This window comes from Phaethon lepturus, unplaced genomic scaffold (assembly GCF_000687285.1).
Source record: "Phaethon lepturus isolate BGI_N335 unplaced genomic scaffold, ASM68728v1 scaffold11449, whole genome shotgun sequence".
NCBI lineage: Eukaryota > Metazoa > Chordata > Aves > Phaethontiformes > Phaethontidae > Phaethon > Phaethon lepturus.
The window spans coordinates 54682-69805 of record NW_010562787.1 but is presented as its reverse complement, the minus strand read 5'-3'; the positions used below and the strand labels follow the sequence as shown (position 1 = coordinate 69805).

General features: G+C 33.8%; 1 protein-coding gene across 1 annotated transcript in view; it reads right to left on the bottom strand.

Annotated features, from left to right (window-relative positions):
• LOC104626466 (ryanodine receptor 3-like) overlaps positions 1-6527 on the bottom strand; it is a gene marked incomplete at both ends in the record, with an annotated part of 37136 nt that extends 30609 nt beyond the window's left edge. Inside the window, one exon of the mRNA XM_010294398.1 lies at positions 6408-6527. Coding sequence (XP_010292700.1) covers positions 6408-6527 — 120 coding nt within the window. The remainder of the gene's footprint in view (positions 1-6407) is intronic.
• Between the last annotated feature and the right edge of the window lie 8597 nt (positions 6528-15124).

The following is a 15124-nucleotide window of genomic DNA, read 5'->3' as shown; positions in this document are numbered from 1 at the left end:
TGGGGGTGTTTTCAAACATACTTTGGAAAAGACTTTTGGGACAAAGACTTGACACTAAAATTGCATACACTAGATATAGATCTCTAATTGTTACATATATTATTGACATAAAGTGAACTCTTGCATCTTTCTTACATTAGTAAATAATTGTAAATAGTAAGTAGTTAATAATTTCATTAACTGCAACAGGAACAGCTTAAACTATAATACTTGTCTTTGCTCATTTCCACTATGGGGTACTATTTTTTTTTAGCATTCGTTGACTGCATCTTTGTACATATAGACACACACAACATTATTACGTTACATAAACTCATACTATACATATATGTGTGTGTGCATGTGTGTACATAGCATTCATATATGCATACCTGTGCATACAGATTGTAACTGGAAGTTTACTCTTTAACAGGTTACATACAAGACCTCTCATATAACCAGACACAGAAAGATAACATAACTTCTCAGTGAAATGAATTACAAATGAAACTAGGGTAGCCTTTGTGTCTCACATGTGTTAGTAAAGTCTGGAAAGACTTATTTAGAATATTTTATTGTTATGAGCATAAAAATCTATACAACATTAAGTTGTCTCTACTTCCCAATGAACCAGACAGGTAAACAAAACCTCTGAGTAACACTTCACCCATTACTTTACTGCCTTTAATTGTACCTAGCAGGCAAAAAGCCACATCATTATTAAAAAAACCCAAACAACTGAACAAAAAAACCTCAAACAAAAAACCTAGGTATTTTTATGTTGTCATCCTGTGGCAGCTTTCAGATTATACAGCGTCCACTTTATTAAGACACTTCGAGTATGTATTAAACCATGCTGTCCTTGAAGTACATTTTGAATTTAAAAAAAGGCCAACAACAACTTATATAAAGTCTTTCTATTTTCAATATGAAACTTAAATTCAGAAACTAAACTGGAATTTTATCTGGGAAAAAAACAACACAGCAGACTACCTCTGGCACTTAATCCCACTCCAAATTGAACATGGCATAATCAGTATGATACAATACCTACCAATTGAACAAATGAACTCCCATCTGTTTCATTGGCCACTGGTCTTATGCCACATAGGCTGCATTTTAATTTGAAAAGTGTTGCAGCCCTTACTTTAGTGCTGTATTAATGAAAGACACACTCTAAAACAATGTACTCCTAGGCACAGTTTGCATAAGATGTACATCTTAGGTTAACGCAGTTAATTTTTCACTTCTTATTCTTTTTCATGGCCGACGGAGCATTCAGCTTTATTTAAGAATATTGACATTGAGAACTAAGAAATTAATGATTTTTCCAGCCATGACTTAAAGCAGCTAACCCATCTTTCAAACTTGCAGTGTTCCACAATAAGCTAACACATGCATGCTATCACATACCCTATTTCTGTGGTTGGTTGGCAACAAATTCTTTTTTAAATTCAAGTCAGTGTGAGAAATTTCTCAGTCCCTGAGAAATACCATGGAAAGGTAATTTATGTGGATGGTATGTGACCTAAATAGCAACTGACCTCCTTAATTAATCTAGATGGGTTCTTTTTAAAAAAAAATAAAATTTAAAAAAATAACTGTAGAGTCTGTCAAGGCTCATTTGTTTTCAGGTCTTTTTGCAAATGATACTGCTTCATAAGTTCGATATTCAACAATCTCTGTGTGGCAGATCATTTTACACTCTTAATAATTACAGAGATAAAAAGGGTTTAATCTTGACCATCTGCTAATCTCTGCATTTTTCCCCAACTCTGACCAATGTTGTATTGTAATGGAATCCTACACAAAAAAAGAAAAGTGCCAATACGGGATGTTCAGTAAAACGAGAATACTGAGGTGAGAGCTACAGATAGAAGATGGGGAAATATTCATGTCAGGAATCTTTATGCTGAAATGAAAGACAAGATCTGTTCAGATACTTAGATGAGGTTTTAGAAATCTGCTGTAAAGTATCAATAGGCATAGGTTTTTATCCCCCTTCTGGCTATGGGAAGTTGGAATGAACATAGAAAAGTAAGACAACATCATTTTCAAGATGTTTCTTTCATCAATGAAGAAAAAAAAATCAAGTGGAGAATAAAGTCTTTTTTTTACAGGCATTTAAAGATATGCCGATCAAGCATTACTGTAAGTGAATTTGGGCAGAGTAAGTAGACTGATAATATATATAATAAAAGAAAGCAGGAATTTGGAATAAATAGTTCTTCAAAGTCAGTGAGCACTTTTGAGAGTTCTTCCAGCACACCTCCACACAGTCTTGTCCATATATACAGGACAACAAAGAAAGAAAAATTTTATATGGAAACCTACACGAATTTGCAAAGTAAATCTAAAGAAACAATTGACAGTTCTATCCTGGCAGCTGCTCTTTGTATAGGAATAATATGTTTATTTCTGAGATTATTTCCAAAAAGGTCTTTCATGTAGAGTTACCAGTTTTCCATCAACATAGTCATAAAACTGAATATACCTCATTTTTCTGAATGAGCTGTTAAGATAAATAAAACTAGCTACTGTATTGTAAATGTTCAATAGATCTGCAAAAAATTTGAGTCTTAAAATAGCTCTATTTTCTCACAGAAATAAACTAGAGTCCAGGTCAAGTTACTTGATTTTCACCTAAATTCGTTTCTGGAGGAAAAGCAGACAGCAAGTAAAGTATATCAATAGGTCAAACCTGACAGGAGAGGTGACATGAAGAAACAGATACAAGCTACACAGTAACTAGAGAGGAGCAACACAGGCAGTTACTGAAAAAATGATGACCTTCAGGAATGAAAAGGGGCCACACTTTGTAATAAATTAAAAAAATAATAATCTATCAGTATGTAGGATTTCTCTCTCAAACAGCTCCAAATACTTTGTAGAAAGTACATAGCAGAACAGCAAGCCACCATTTTCATAGAGTTCTCAGTGACCATAAACACACTCATCTGCCTTAGTTTTCCATTTAAAAGGGAGACACCGGAGAAAAATTTTCTCTTAAGGTACACTGTGATTTACTGATAAAACATAGTATTTTCACAATTTGGTATTATTTATCAACATTGTAAAGGTGTGTGCATACCTAATCATCAGTAGTGAAGGAGAGCTACCCATCCTAAGCCAGTCAATAATACACACTGGTCTAATTTTCACTTGTAGTTTCTTAGAACAGAGAACAGATTACGGCAAGACTGTAGGGCAGTTTCAACCATTTTAAACGTAACTACGCTAAATTTGTACTTGATTGCATAGCAGGAAGTGAAGGCCTATAAAATAGCTAACAGGAAAACCCAGCTCCCACACTACACTTTGAGTGCAATTCAATCTTCTGGATTCCTCCAGGCACTATCATAACATTAAATTCTTGCAGGTGATAGACTTAGTAACCAAATATTTGCCCACAGCTTCTGGTCTGCAGTGTAAAGAACACTGACATAAGCTGGTAGATATTACTGATTTACTAGGTTTACTTTTAGGAGACCTGTAAACTATTATATTCTGTCATTAGGACAAAAATCTTAACTAATTAGAATTCCCTTCAGGCGTTTAAGTTTACTTGGCAATTTTGCTACTAAAAGACATGCTAGTATATTGCAGTTACTTTTGAGGTATATTTTTCTTAAGTATTGGTAGAAGTTAGCCTTGCTGAACTAGACTACCAGCTCTGAAATACATAATCTTTTAAATATCACTTTAAAAACAAGGAAAACAACAGTGAAGTAATATAAATAGATCACATCATTCAACAAGCCTGCTGTTTCTTGTTTAATATAAAAAATACAACTTTTCACCTATAGTTATTTAGATTTTTTTCCCCTTACATCTGAAATATCAGACATTATTTAGGGAAACATCTTACGATAATTAAAAAAGAAGCCCTATAGACAAGAGGAACATAATTCCATACTACTGAATTAATGAAAACGTGCTTTTAAAAATTGCATTTAAAATCCAATCACCGTAATATAAGTTATTAACAAACCAACACTGTAGTAGCTTTTACTAATAAATTGTAAAGAAATAACATGCAAGTTGCTTATGGATTTATAGTAAAATTTGGGGTTGTTCAGCCTGGAGGAGAGAAGACTTTAAATCTCCCTTCCAATGCAAACTTTTCTATGATTCTATGGGATAGTACCATGTTAAGAGGGAGAACAGTCTTTTGATGTGTAAAATAAAAGAACTTCTGTTATCCATGTTCCCATATTAGAAGCTTATGGCCAGTGTCCATACTTTCATTTTTTAAACAGAATAGACTGTGTTCTCCTCCAATCATGATTCTCATAGCATGTTGTGGAGCAATGTCCATTTTATCAACATTGTTATGAATTTGAATGCCATGACTGTACTCTCTTGTCCAGCAGCATTGCCACAGACGTAGGAAAAAAACCCAAAATTTGCCAAGATGGTATAACTTCCCATGTTCTACCAAGTAAAACCCAAAATTTGCTGAGGTAGTATAACTTCCCATGTTCTACCAAGTTTCTTTTGATTATACCTCTAAAGACTATGCTAGATCCCTTGAGCACATCATCAGCCAGGGAACTTCTGACTGTGTAACGTGCACTATGATCCTCACATTCCTTACAGGGGACAAGAATAAGTTTCCCATTTTGCAAGGATATTTACATGCTCAGTTATTAGTCTTTACACTGGCAGCATGAAAATATATAAGGAATTGCATTTCTTCCTGTGTTGTGGCATGAGTTCACGAATTGCCAGTTCCCCAATGTTTTTATCATCTGAAAAAAATTGTATATGTTAATTTAAATGATATCTTAATTGACAAAAATACTCAATACCATAGCAGTGAGAACAGAACCCTGTAGAATTTGATTAGAAACACATCTATTCCATAACTATTTTTTAAGTCACTGGATGTGTGCTATTTTGGTTTTCTCTTTCTTATTTCATAACCAAAATTTTTTCCAAATGTAAATGAAAGTAAGCATCATCACTAAGGGTTGTTAAGTGTTGTACTCTCTTATCACCCAGATCAACCTTCTACGCTTCTTACTTTTCAAACAGATTTACATGCCTCTTTCCAAAATTCTTCACTGTTCTGAGTCAAGACCAGCAGTTGAGAAGGCTCCTTGGTAAGCTCTTTTAAAGCAGTTACATACAAGTTTTCTGAACCTCTGAATTTTACACAAACTTCCTAAGTTTCTGTAGTTTTATCTGCTACTAAGACATGAAATGTAAAGTAGATCTATGGGATTCTACAGTAACGCATAACATTCCTCCTTTTCTTATAACAAGATGAGCAACATGTTGTCTTACAGATTGAGATGGTCACCATCAATAACAGACAGACCACACTGCAGCTGAGTTGTCAATTAATAAAAAAATTCCCAATCACTGTTGAAGATTTTAAGACAATAGTTGAAAATATATATGTGAAAACTAACTGCTTTTACTTAAGCATGTGAAAAACTTATTGGCGGTTTTTAAAGTACACCAGAGATAAATTATCTGACTGAACTCTTGGAATGTAAAGAAATGCAAATTTAGAGGCAGCATAATTTTTCACCTTAGAGATGAACAAGGACCTCTCACACTGCATAAATAAATATTGTGGATGTAACATGGTCATAATAGCTAGACTACAAATAGGACCAAGTGGCAACATTTCAAGCAAAAAGATACAAAGACCCCACTAAAAAAAAAAAAAAAAAAAAAGAAAACCACAAAAACAGAAGGAAAGTAAATTATCAGGAAGAAAAAAAATTTAAAAAAAAAAACCAAAGTAAAATAAAGTCTTGCAGAAAGAACAAAGAGAGAGAAGAGCTCCTCCTCCATTTGCCTTTATTCTTAACCTTTTGCTCTAGTACAAGTCCAAAGTTTCATGTCTCCTTTCTCCTCTCAAGCTTCTCTTACTACTCTTATTTTCTTTTATTTTTTCTTCACAGCTCTCTAGCTTATTGTTTCCATTTGCCACTTGTTATCTTTAAAACTTTTCAATTACTTAATAATTTGGTCCCCTGTACTCTCAACTTTCTGATTAATCAAGACACTTAGAAGCAACACTTAATGCCAGTAACTAACAGGTGACAATGCTTCTAAAATTATCATGCCACTATATCAAGATATTTGAACCTAGAGCAGTAATACAAGTAAGTTTTTTAGTGAACTTAAATCTTACTAATAGTCTAGAGACTTAATCTTGAAAATATGAAGTATTTCAGTTACAGGAATTATTTTAGATAGTTAAAAAATAGTGGCTTTTGACTATTAACAGGTATGCCTCCAAGTTTATTTAGAATCCCTAAGAAATCTCATGTTACAGTCACAGAAAGAAAAGCATACCATAGTTGCATCTAACATCACATTAAAAAACCTGTAATTAAATGTATTCATGGGTAATAAGCAGGTTAACATTCACTGATCAGTTACACCAGTTGAGAGTATCAACTTCTTACTTTAGCTTCTGATGTTGGTTCCAAAAAGCACAGGCGATTCCCAAGTCCCTCAGCTGCCAAGCAAAACTTCCTTTGTTCTTTGTGAATACTGGCAACACACTGAAGTACTACTTCGTCATCCTGTCACAAAACAAGGTACAAGAAAAAAAGTAAATATTTGGAAGTTACATACACATAATATTGCTAAGAAATACTGGAACATGAAATCTGTTGAAAATGAACACAGTATACTCCTATACGTACATCAGATACATATGCAGAGATTCTTCTGATGTGTATGTAAACAGATGCTTATGTATAGATTTATATTCAAGACTACATCAAAATGACAAAGATTACATACTGTCTCCAGTGCTTTCACAAGTGTCACGTCCTTCTGTGGCTTTACCAGTCACTTGCTATGGTGCCATAAGAAATTGTAAGTACAATGTTACTCAGTTTCACTCAGTAACACGTTTAATGTTTACCATAAAAACCTGTTACTGTGATTTTGCAAACAACAGTAACCTAAATATAAACAAATTTATTTTGTTAGCACAGTAAGCCCTCAACACAAGTCCTCTGAAGGCACAAACTTATCTTTTTAAATTTATTTTTATTAAATTATTATTTTATTAACTCATTTAATTTAGAAACCTCTGAGTACAACCAAAGATTCAAGAGGCATTTTTCAAGTGATGGTTCAAGTAAGTTATAAGAACTTTCTCCTCTAAAGACACATTCCAAGAATAAGAACACTCCGGAAAAATGAAATGAAACAGCCTTATTGCTGAGTTACCTTAATTATTCTAAAAGCTCTTTTATTACAAATTGTTACATAATGCAATGCCACTTACTTATAAAGTGCCAAGTCCTTATTCACCTCTCAACATGCAATACTAGAGCTGATATAAGGGAGCCAAACCAGCTTATTTTTAGTGTTCAACTGTGTCACAGGCATATACAGAATTAAAAATTATTTTCTCTTCCAAAACTTGTCCAATAACCAAGAAAAACACCACTTGCAGGCTAGCATGCAGAAGAACTTATTTTTATACAGGTACGTAACTGTTCACCAAAAGACACTGCCTTAGAAGTTTTTAAGGGGGCAGAAGCTGATAAGACAAGAGCGATACGATATGTCAGTGTCCCATACAGCTATGAAGTTATACTCGTGCCAATTATCATTGTCAAAGCAGATACACAACAGCCGCCTGTACTGAACTCGGAGATCACTTGAACAATTATGTTCTAAAAGCAGCACTGCTTTTTCCAGCCCCCTTATGCAACTGCAATACTATGACAGTAGCACAGCTACTGGCACTTGAAATAAAAGCCGAGAGTGACAAAGTGATTTTCACCAAAGGAATTAAGTGACACACCCTTTAAAATGGCAATTCAAAAGCAGGTTTTCCACTTGTATGATTTTGCAAGTGTATGCAAGTCTTATGGCTTTCATTTTAGGTGACAGTTCACTGTCTACTTACTACTACTAAAATGAACAGCTATTATATTTCAGGTTAAACAGCAGTTACAGACAGTGTTTTCCTTATCTAGCTTTGCGTAACAATCAATAATGTTTTTAACAGTACAGAATGGGCATTCAATAAATTTTTATAAACAATTAGCAATGTATAGTCAAGCAGGAGGTAGAGAATTAGCTAATTAATGCTAAACAAATTCATTTTTTTCCCCCTGCTGCTTCTGCTTCCATTTCTGTAAAATGCTCTCTGAAATTCTCAGCTTTCAAACTCATTAGTAAGAACATTTCTGCTTTTTACACTTCAATGTAAGAAGTTGCAAAATATAAACAATACAATTAAGCACTAATTACTACATCCCTCTGTTCATGAATTTTTAAAAATTGGCATCAGAAGCATATCTATTGGGGGAGAATCAGAACATGTATAAGATAAAAATAAACACATGTAAAACATTTTTCATCACGTGGTTCCTGTATCAATCTTTGAACATAGGTATTTCAGAGATTTAAAATAATAAAATACTAAAACATGAATTTATAAATACCAAGATTTAGAATAAAATTGAGATTTGCCACTTAGCTTGCACTTATCAGTTGATTACATTAAATTTCTTATATATAGCTGAAATTGTATTTATTCTCCCTACTACATTAAAGCATTCATCATTCCACAGAGGCATATACATAGTATCTATTGTAATTCATAGTTTTCTAAAAAATAAAATTATGCCTTTGGACAACATACATAAAATCTTACTTAAAATGAGAATTACTCAAATAAATGAACTATTTTCTTTTTAAATCCATACGCATATAAGGGAAAAAGTTTCTAGCATAATGAAATTAATATTTTAATTTTCTGGAATTCAAAAAATGAGCATTTCTCTTTAGAATTTACACTGGCATCACAAAGTCTTTATCAGTCATTGAGTGCCATAACCCCAAAATATAAACAGTGATAATGCCTTAAGTAAGGACTGTATGTAACATTGAACATTGATGTTTTGCATTATTCCTCTAAATTTGCAATGTACCCTTTCATTTGTGCTACAACACTTAACAAACTATGTGTTTGCTACACAGGATGAACAACTTTAATAGAGTTTCTAAAAAGTGGGAATAATAGTATATTTCAGAACATTTTGGAGCAGAGTTTTAAAGAGTTTATGATCCAAGTGCAGGTGGACTGAGCATAAGGAATTAGTGGAATCTATACAATCTACAAATAAAGACAATGACTCGCTGTTAAGATGACTCAGTATTATAGTGTACTTACTGAAGTAAGATCATTCTAGTTGAAGTCTGAAATTGCTTTTCTGGCCTGAAGACGCTAATAGAAATGAGTTTTATGGAGTTGTTATCCTATAATGCAATTGCAGACCATGTCTCAGCAGCATCTTGTTTTCTTGAGTCTTCTCTCACACAAATTCTGGTATTCTAAAACTTTTTTAATGGTAAACTCATTTTCTTCTTCCCTTAGTTTTTAAATACACATGGTGTCAGAGTCATTTAATCTTGATCCTCACTTCTCATACAGAATTTAATCCATTTACTTCAATATAGCTTTTTTAGTATGACAAGGAGAAGCCTGCATGCCCAATGAGATGCAGTGACTCATGTGGTGAGCAGTGATGAGTTGTTAGTTATATACAGACAATTTTCAAATATAACTAAATGCAAAGCAAAAGAAAAAAAAAGCCATTCAACTTCCTTGAAATCCATTTTGTCAACCAGGAATTTAACAAAGTTGCATGTTTTAAATTTAATAGGTATTTTAAACACAATCTTTCTCATCTAGCAGCTCAGACATTTCCATGTTTAGAAATTTAATTTGTTTTTAGTTTTGGTGTGGTTTTTTCTTTTGTTTGGGTTTAGAGTGCATGGAATCACAGCCTGGGAAAGGACTTCTGTAAGCAATGGTCCAACACCTCACTACAGAAGGGCTGATATAGATAAAGTTTCCCAGATGATCCAATATGCTTAGTTTAAGAAAAAACTCCACTTCAAAGTTCTGATCAGCTGCAGGTATTGTTACAGATTCACACCTCTCTCTCCACCACACCTCTTCAGTCAGAATTGTAATATGCAACAGCTGTATCAAAGTTCTCCGAATTTTTCAAGGTTTTGCTTCAGTAAGTGAATGGGGGAAATAATTTCAGGTTGATCAGAATACTTTTGTGATTTACTGAGCACATGGAAAAATAATACATTTGCATACCACTAGGCCTCCCACAAGAAACTGCCTGTGCTACTGGTCCTCAAAGAGTCCAAACATTCCAAGTGTTAATTACTACCAACTGGTTTCCACCAGTAGCATCATCAACAGTTACATCAAGTTAACCGTGAGATCCATTTTGCACTACCATAATTGATACCTATTCACAAATACAGATGAATAGCAATTTATAACTTTTTTTACAAAGGGGAAGTGAATATTCTCCCCTTCTGTCCAGAAATCTCTTATCTGGTTAGGATTCATCTGTCAATTCTTTAGCAAAAGGACACAGGTAACTCCAACTCCAATTTTAAGAATGTTTATACATAGAAACGCATTGCTATTACTAAAATGTATTTCAGGTGGTCTGAAATTATGCAGAATCTACCAAGTGTCATGTTGCCAACGTGTCACAATGCTGTCCAGTGTTACTCATCTACTCACACAAATGCATGACTTCTGCAAAAAGAAAAAAGACCGTTTTGGAGATTTATTTTCTTTTTTTGGAAGTAGGTAACTGCATAACTGTGTGTACTGAAAAGAAGGGGAAAAAAAGAAGCTCTTTCCTGAAAAAAACATAAATACTTTGCTTATATTTTAATCACAACCGCACATATAACATAAAAGTGGGTGCTTGCACATGAATGACTAACTTCAATGGAAACTGATACAGAATTGTTTTGAAAGCACGTTCTTCTGTAACACCATGGAAAAGTTTTATTCAATAATATATCCTTTCCATGAAGAAATGTATATTACTTTTTTAAAAAAATAAACGTATCTGTTAAAGAGAAACTCAGAGCTCCTGTTTTCCATGGTAAAACAAGCAGGCATATCACGCTGATGATCTTTACAGGCCTGATTACCGTGAGACTGTGACACTTGCTGATTATATATATCAGTATTGCAAAGAAATGTATGAAGTAAAAATCCACAGCTGCGTTCACTCTTCAGTAGACAATATCCTACTCATGTACCTTACAGTGTCACAAAGCACAGGACACAAGCAAACAAACAGCTTCATTAGCACTTGAACACTAGCCACAAAGTGATTCTTCCACAGGACTTTCAAGTTTTCTGGAATAATTGTGGAGAACAAGTAAAATTCACCACAAATTGTCGTCTACAGTGGCTGCATTCTTCTTAACAAAATAAGGAATTAGAGGCAGAGTTGACAATGCTCTAACCAAGGATGGATTTGGTGAATTTGTGGGTGCCCACCACTTCGTTTCACAAGGCGAATGGTCTCACTGCAAAGCTGTCTCCATGCACTTGTATTTTGTGCAGAACTGTGTCCAAAATGCACAGCTTCAGTGTATGGCCTATGTCACAAAATATTTTCAGTCATTTCTAAAAACAAGTACAGGAAACATACAGTCTTTGGCCCATTTTAAAAACAATCTTACAGTCTAGAAGAAATAGACTCTAGAAGAGTATTTCTACTTTTAAGCTGGAGCTTGAACAACAGTGTTGCCCTAGAATATGGAACTGGATTTTCCTCTTCCTAAGGGGATGTGTGGAAGAATGGTGGAAATTGCAATAGATGAACACACAGATGTATGTGTTTTGAACTTGGTTCCTACAAGCTCCATTTAATATCACCAAGCTGCTTAACCACAACAGTCAGTGAAGATTATTGTCCAAAAGTCCTAGCGTGCTAATAAGCTGTTCCTCATCTGATCATCACCCTGATCCTCATCTGACCTTTCCCCAAATATTTTCCAGTTCTAATGGTTTCTTTTTAAAATGAGGTAATCAGAGTTCCACATACTGTTCAAAGTATGGGAAAATGTACATATTTATACATTAACAAAAATATGTTCTCTGTTGTGTTCTTTATTCTGTTCTTAGTATTTTCTAATATTTGATTGTCCTTTTTGGCCATTAATGAGTATTAAGCTGATGTTTTCATTTAACTATTATAACACCAAGATCTTACTTTTCAGTTCAGAGCCAATCATTTTAAACATGAAGCTGGATTGCTTTTTTTTTTTTTCTCACATCTGTAATTTCACATTTAGCCTGAATTTCATCTGCCATTTTACTGCTGTTACTTAATTTCAGAAGGTCCTTCTAGAATGGTTCACAGCTTGCTCACATCCTTGTTACCCTAAATAACTTCCTACCGTGAATGTTCTACCCACTTAGCCCTGCCCCCCGGTCCATGAGCATGGTCAAACAGTGACATTGGTTGTGGAGTATCCATCTTTGGAGACCTCAAAATCCAACTGGACAATATCATAAGCAACCTGCTCCAGAGATCCCTTCCAATCTCAGTAACTCTGTGGTTTAGTCAAATAAATTTAGAAAAAAAAAACTAGTTAAGCCCATGATAAACAGTTTTTAAACATATATATAAAAGAGGCTTCTCCAAAATGGAAGGGAATACTATGCTTCCCATGTGTAACAGACAGAACTAGTAATATAAATCTTAAACTACAGCAAGATTCATATGGCTGGGTATTAGAAAAAAGGTTTCTTTCTCCTTTCCTAATGATAAGGATAGCAAGGCACTAAAACTGGGTATGTCGTAGAGCCTGTATCACCACAGGTCATTAAAAACAGGTTATGCTAACGTCTGTGGGTATGCTGTTGCATGGGTATAGTCAGACTTCTCTTAGGTAAGGGAATATATGCGCCATGAGGTCTCTTTAAGCTCTGTTTTTTGAAGATCCCATAATGGTTACATAATCTTTCATAACTACTGTATGATAGAACATGATTTAAATATACATTAGAGTACCCACAACTCAATTCTGCAACAGACCCTCATACTGGGTTGATCCTGACTCAGAAAGGTAATGTTGCTCTCTATTTTCTATATAGATATGTTTTTGTCTTGTCTCATTAGAAGGAATGCACAACCTCCTGAAGGAAGACATTAGAATAGAATATACTTATTTTGTCTTCTCCCTATCTTATTTGCAATTTGCTTTAGTTATATGATTTTATTCCCATAATACATGAGCATACAAGAAACAAGGCACTAACTTTCTAACTGCTTTAATTTCTCATTGGTGCTCACGTTCTCTATCCACCGACGACTGTATTATAAATCTAATTACAATAAATAGTCTCAAAAAGAACACCACATCTCACAATTAGCTTCTCTACAAAATGTACCATCAGTCAAGATGCTAACAAAGCAGAAATCACACTAATTTCACACTGTTGAGTTCCAGAGAACAAACACTTTGGCTTTATTTAGTCTATTACAAAATGCGCATATAGGACTAAAGTTTCGACCTTAAGACTTTGTGCATGCTAATGTTTGAATATCTTGATAACAGAAGTCCTCTTTTTTCTTTCTTCTTTCTTTGTTACTCATAGGGTAGTTCTCCCAGCAAAACCTAGCGCTAATCTGACACCGGCTTTTATTTGAAGAGAAAAAACAAGACAAAGACTGGAAGAATAAACCAAGAGAATTGTTCAACATGAGAAATGAAATGCAATGCCACAATTAAAATAAAGTAAAATCAATATACATTTAAAACCAACGCGCGTTTGTGGAGATATTCCATGTCAAAATTCTGTTGTCAATTCTCATGCTCCCATGTGCAAATACTCTGTACTTACTTGCCCATTTGCAATTCTGTTTCTGATTATAGATTTCAAGATCTATAGGCAAAAACCATATACTTTTTGCCCATGCTAAAATTCACGTGATGAATCAGACTTTTTCTTTTAGAAAACATATTGCAAGTTCATTTAAGTATAGAACACAATTGTTAAAAAATTGTATAAATGATGCACATTAAAATTATATAAAGCATTTAAGTATTATTTTCAAAAAACCCTGAAGTACCATAGCCAGCTTTTATGAAAATGGAAGATCATATAGCTTGTCAGATTAGTCAATATCCATCTTAATCATGGCTAATACACAAGCTTTAATAAAACCTGTAGGTTAGACCTTTGAACTTCTGAACAGTGTTTTGCAGGAAGCAACTCTAAATCACCAGATGATAGTGAAAAGAATAGAATTGAGTGAGTAGTCAAAGTATTTTTTCACTTGATCTGACAGTATTATTTTTTTTTAGAGTGATAAATCACTTTGCTGTAGTTGAATTTCACACCTTCTGGTATAAGGCTAACAACGTATATGGAACTCTGTGACAGACATCCCTTGGTTTGCTACACTGAAGAAGAAAAATGAAGAAAGGTGACACAAGTTAGCAAGTTGATGAAGCATACCAAGGCTTCCTAAATACTAGTATAAAAATAAAATTACTTATGTCTTCTTGTTAAATAATCAATTTTTAAATAAAAAGTCCATAATTTACTTAATTTCTGAGTTCTTAATGGATATAGTCAATCATTCCACTCATTCTAAACCAGAAACTTCATACAATGCTACTTTAAAGGATTCCCTTACTTGCACATTTGAAAAGAACAAAACTTTTCAAACTTATAATCTCATACACTACTATTAGGATGTCTTCAGTAATTATTATTGCAACACTTGGTAAGTCAAGATTTGTATACTTTCTCTCTTGTACATTATGACAGATTAATATCTATAACTGATATAGAAAAGAGTTGTGGCATGGTTTTTTATTGTTGCTATTGCTTTTCTACTTCAGGTAAAGGATGTGGAAAATTCTGGCTGCTGAATTTACTATTTATTAAGGCAACATAATCCTAACTATTTAGGGTCCCTAATTATTTAGTTCATAAAAATGAAAAGCTGCTTTGATTAAATTTTACTTGGATTGGTTTTTTTTTTGAGGCTATGATCCAGGGAAATAACTTAATGTATTCGCTTGCCATCTAGCTAAAACAGTTCAGTTTGTTTAGGTTCCTGTACTGAGAAAACAGTGTAATTTTCCTGTAATTAATAATAACAAATTGATAATTATGTATCACATGTCCATGCAGAAGTCAAATTCAGAGCAAAGTATGTATCTGCATCAGAATTCTTGCTGCATGGTCATATCACTTTTCCTCTACCAAATCCCCCTGAAATACAACTCTCTACAAAATATTCCTTGGGGGAAACTTCCAAAAGCTCTGCTGTATTTATTTGTCTATAACTTTATT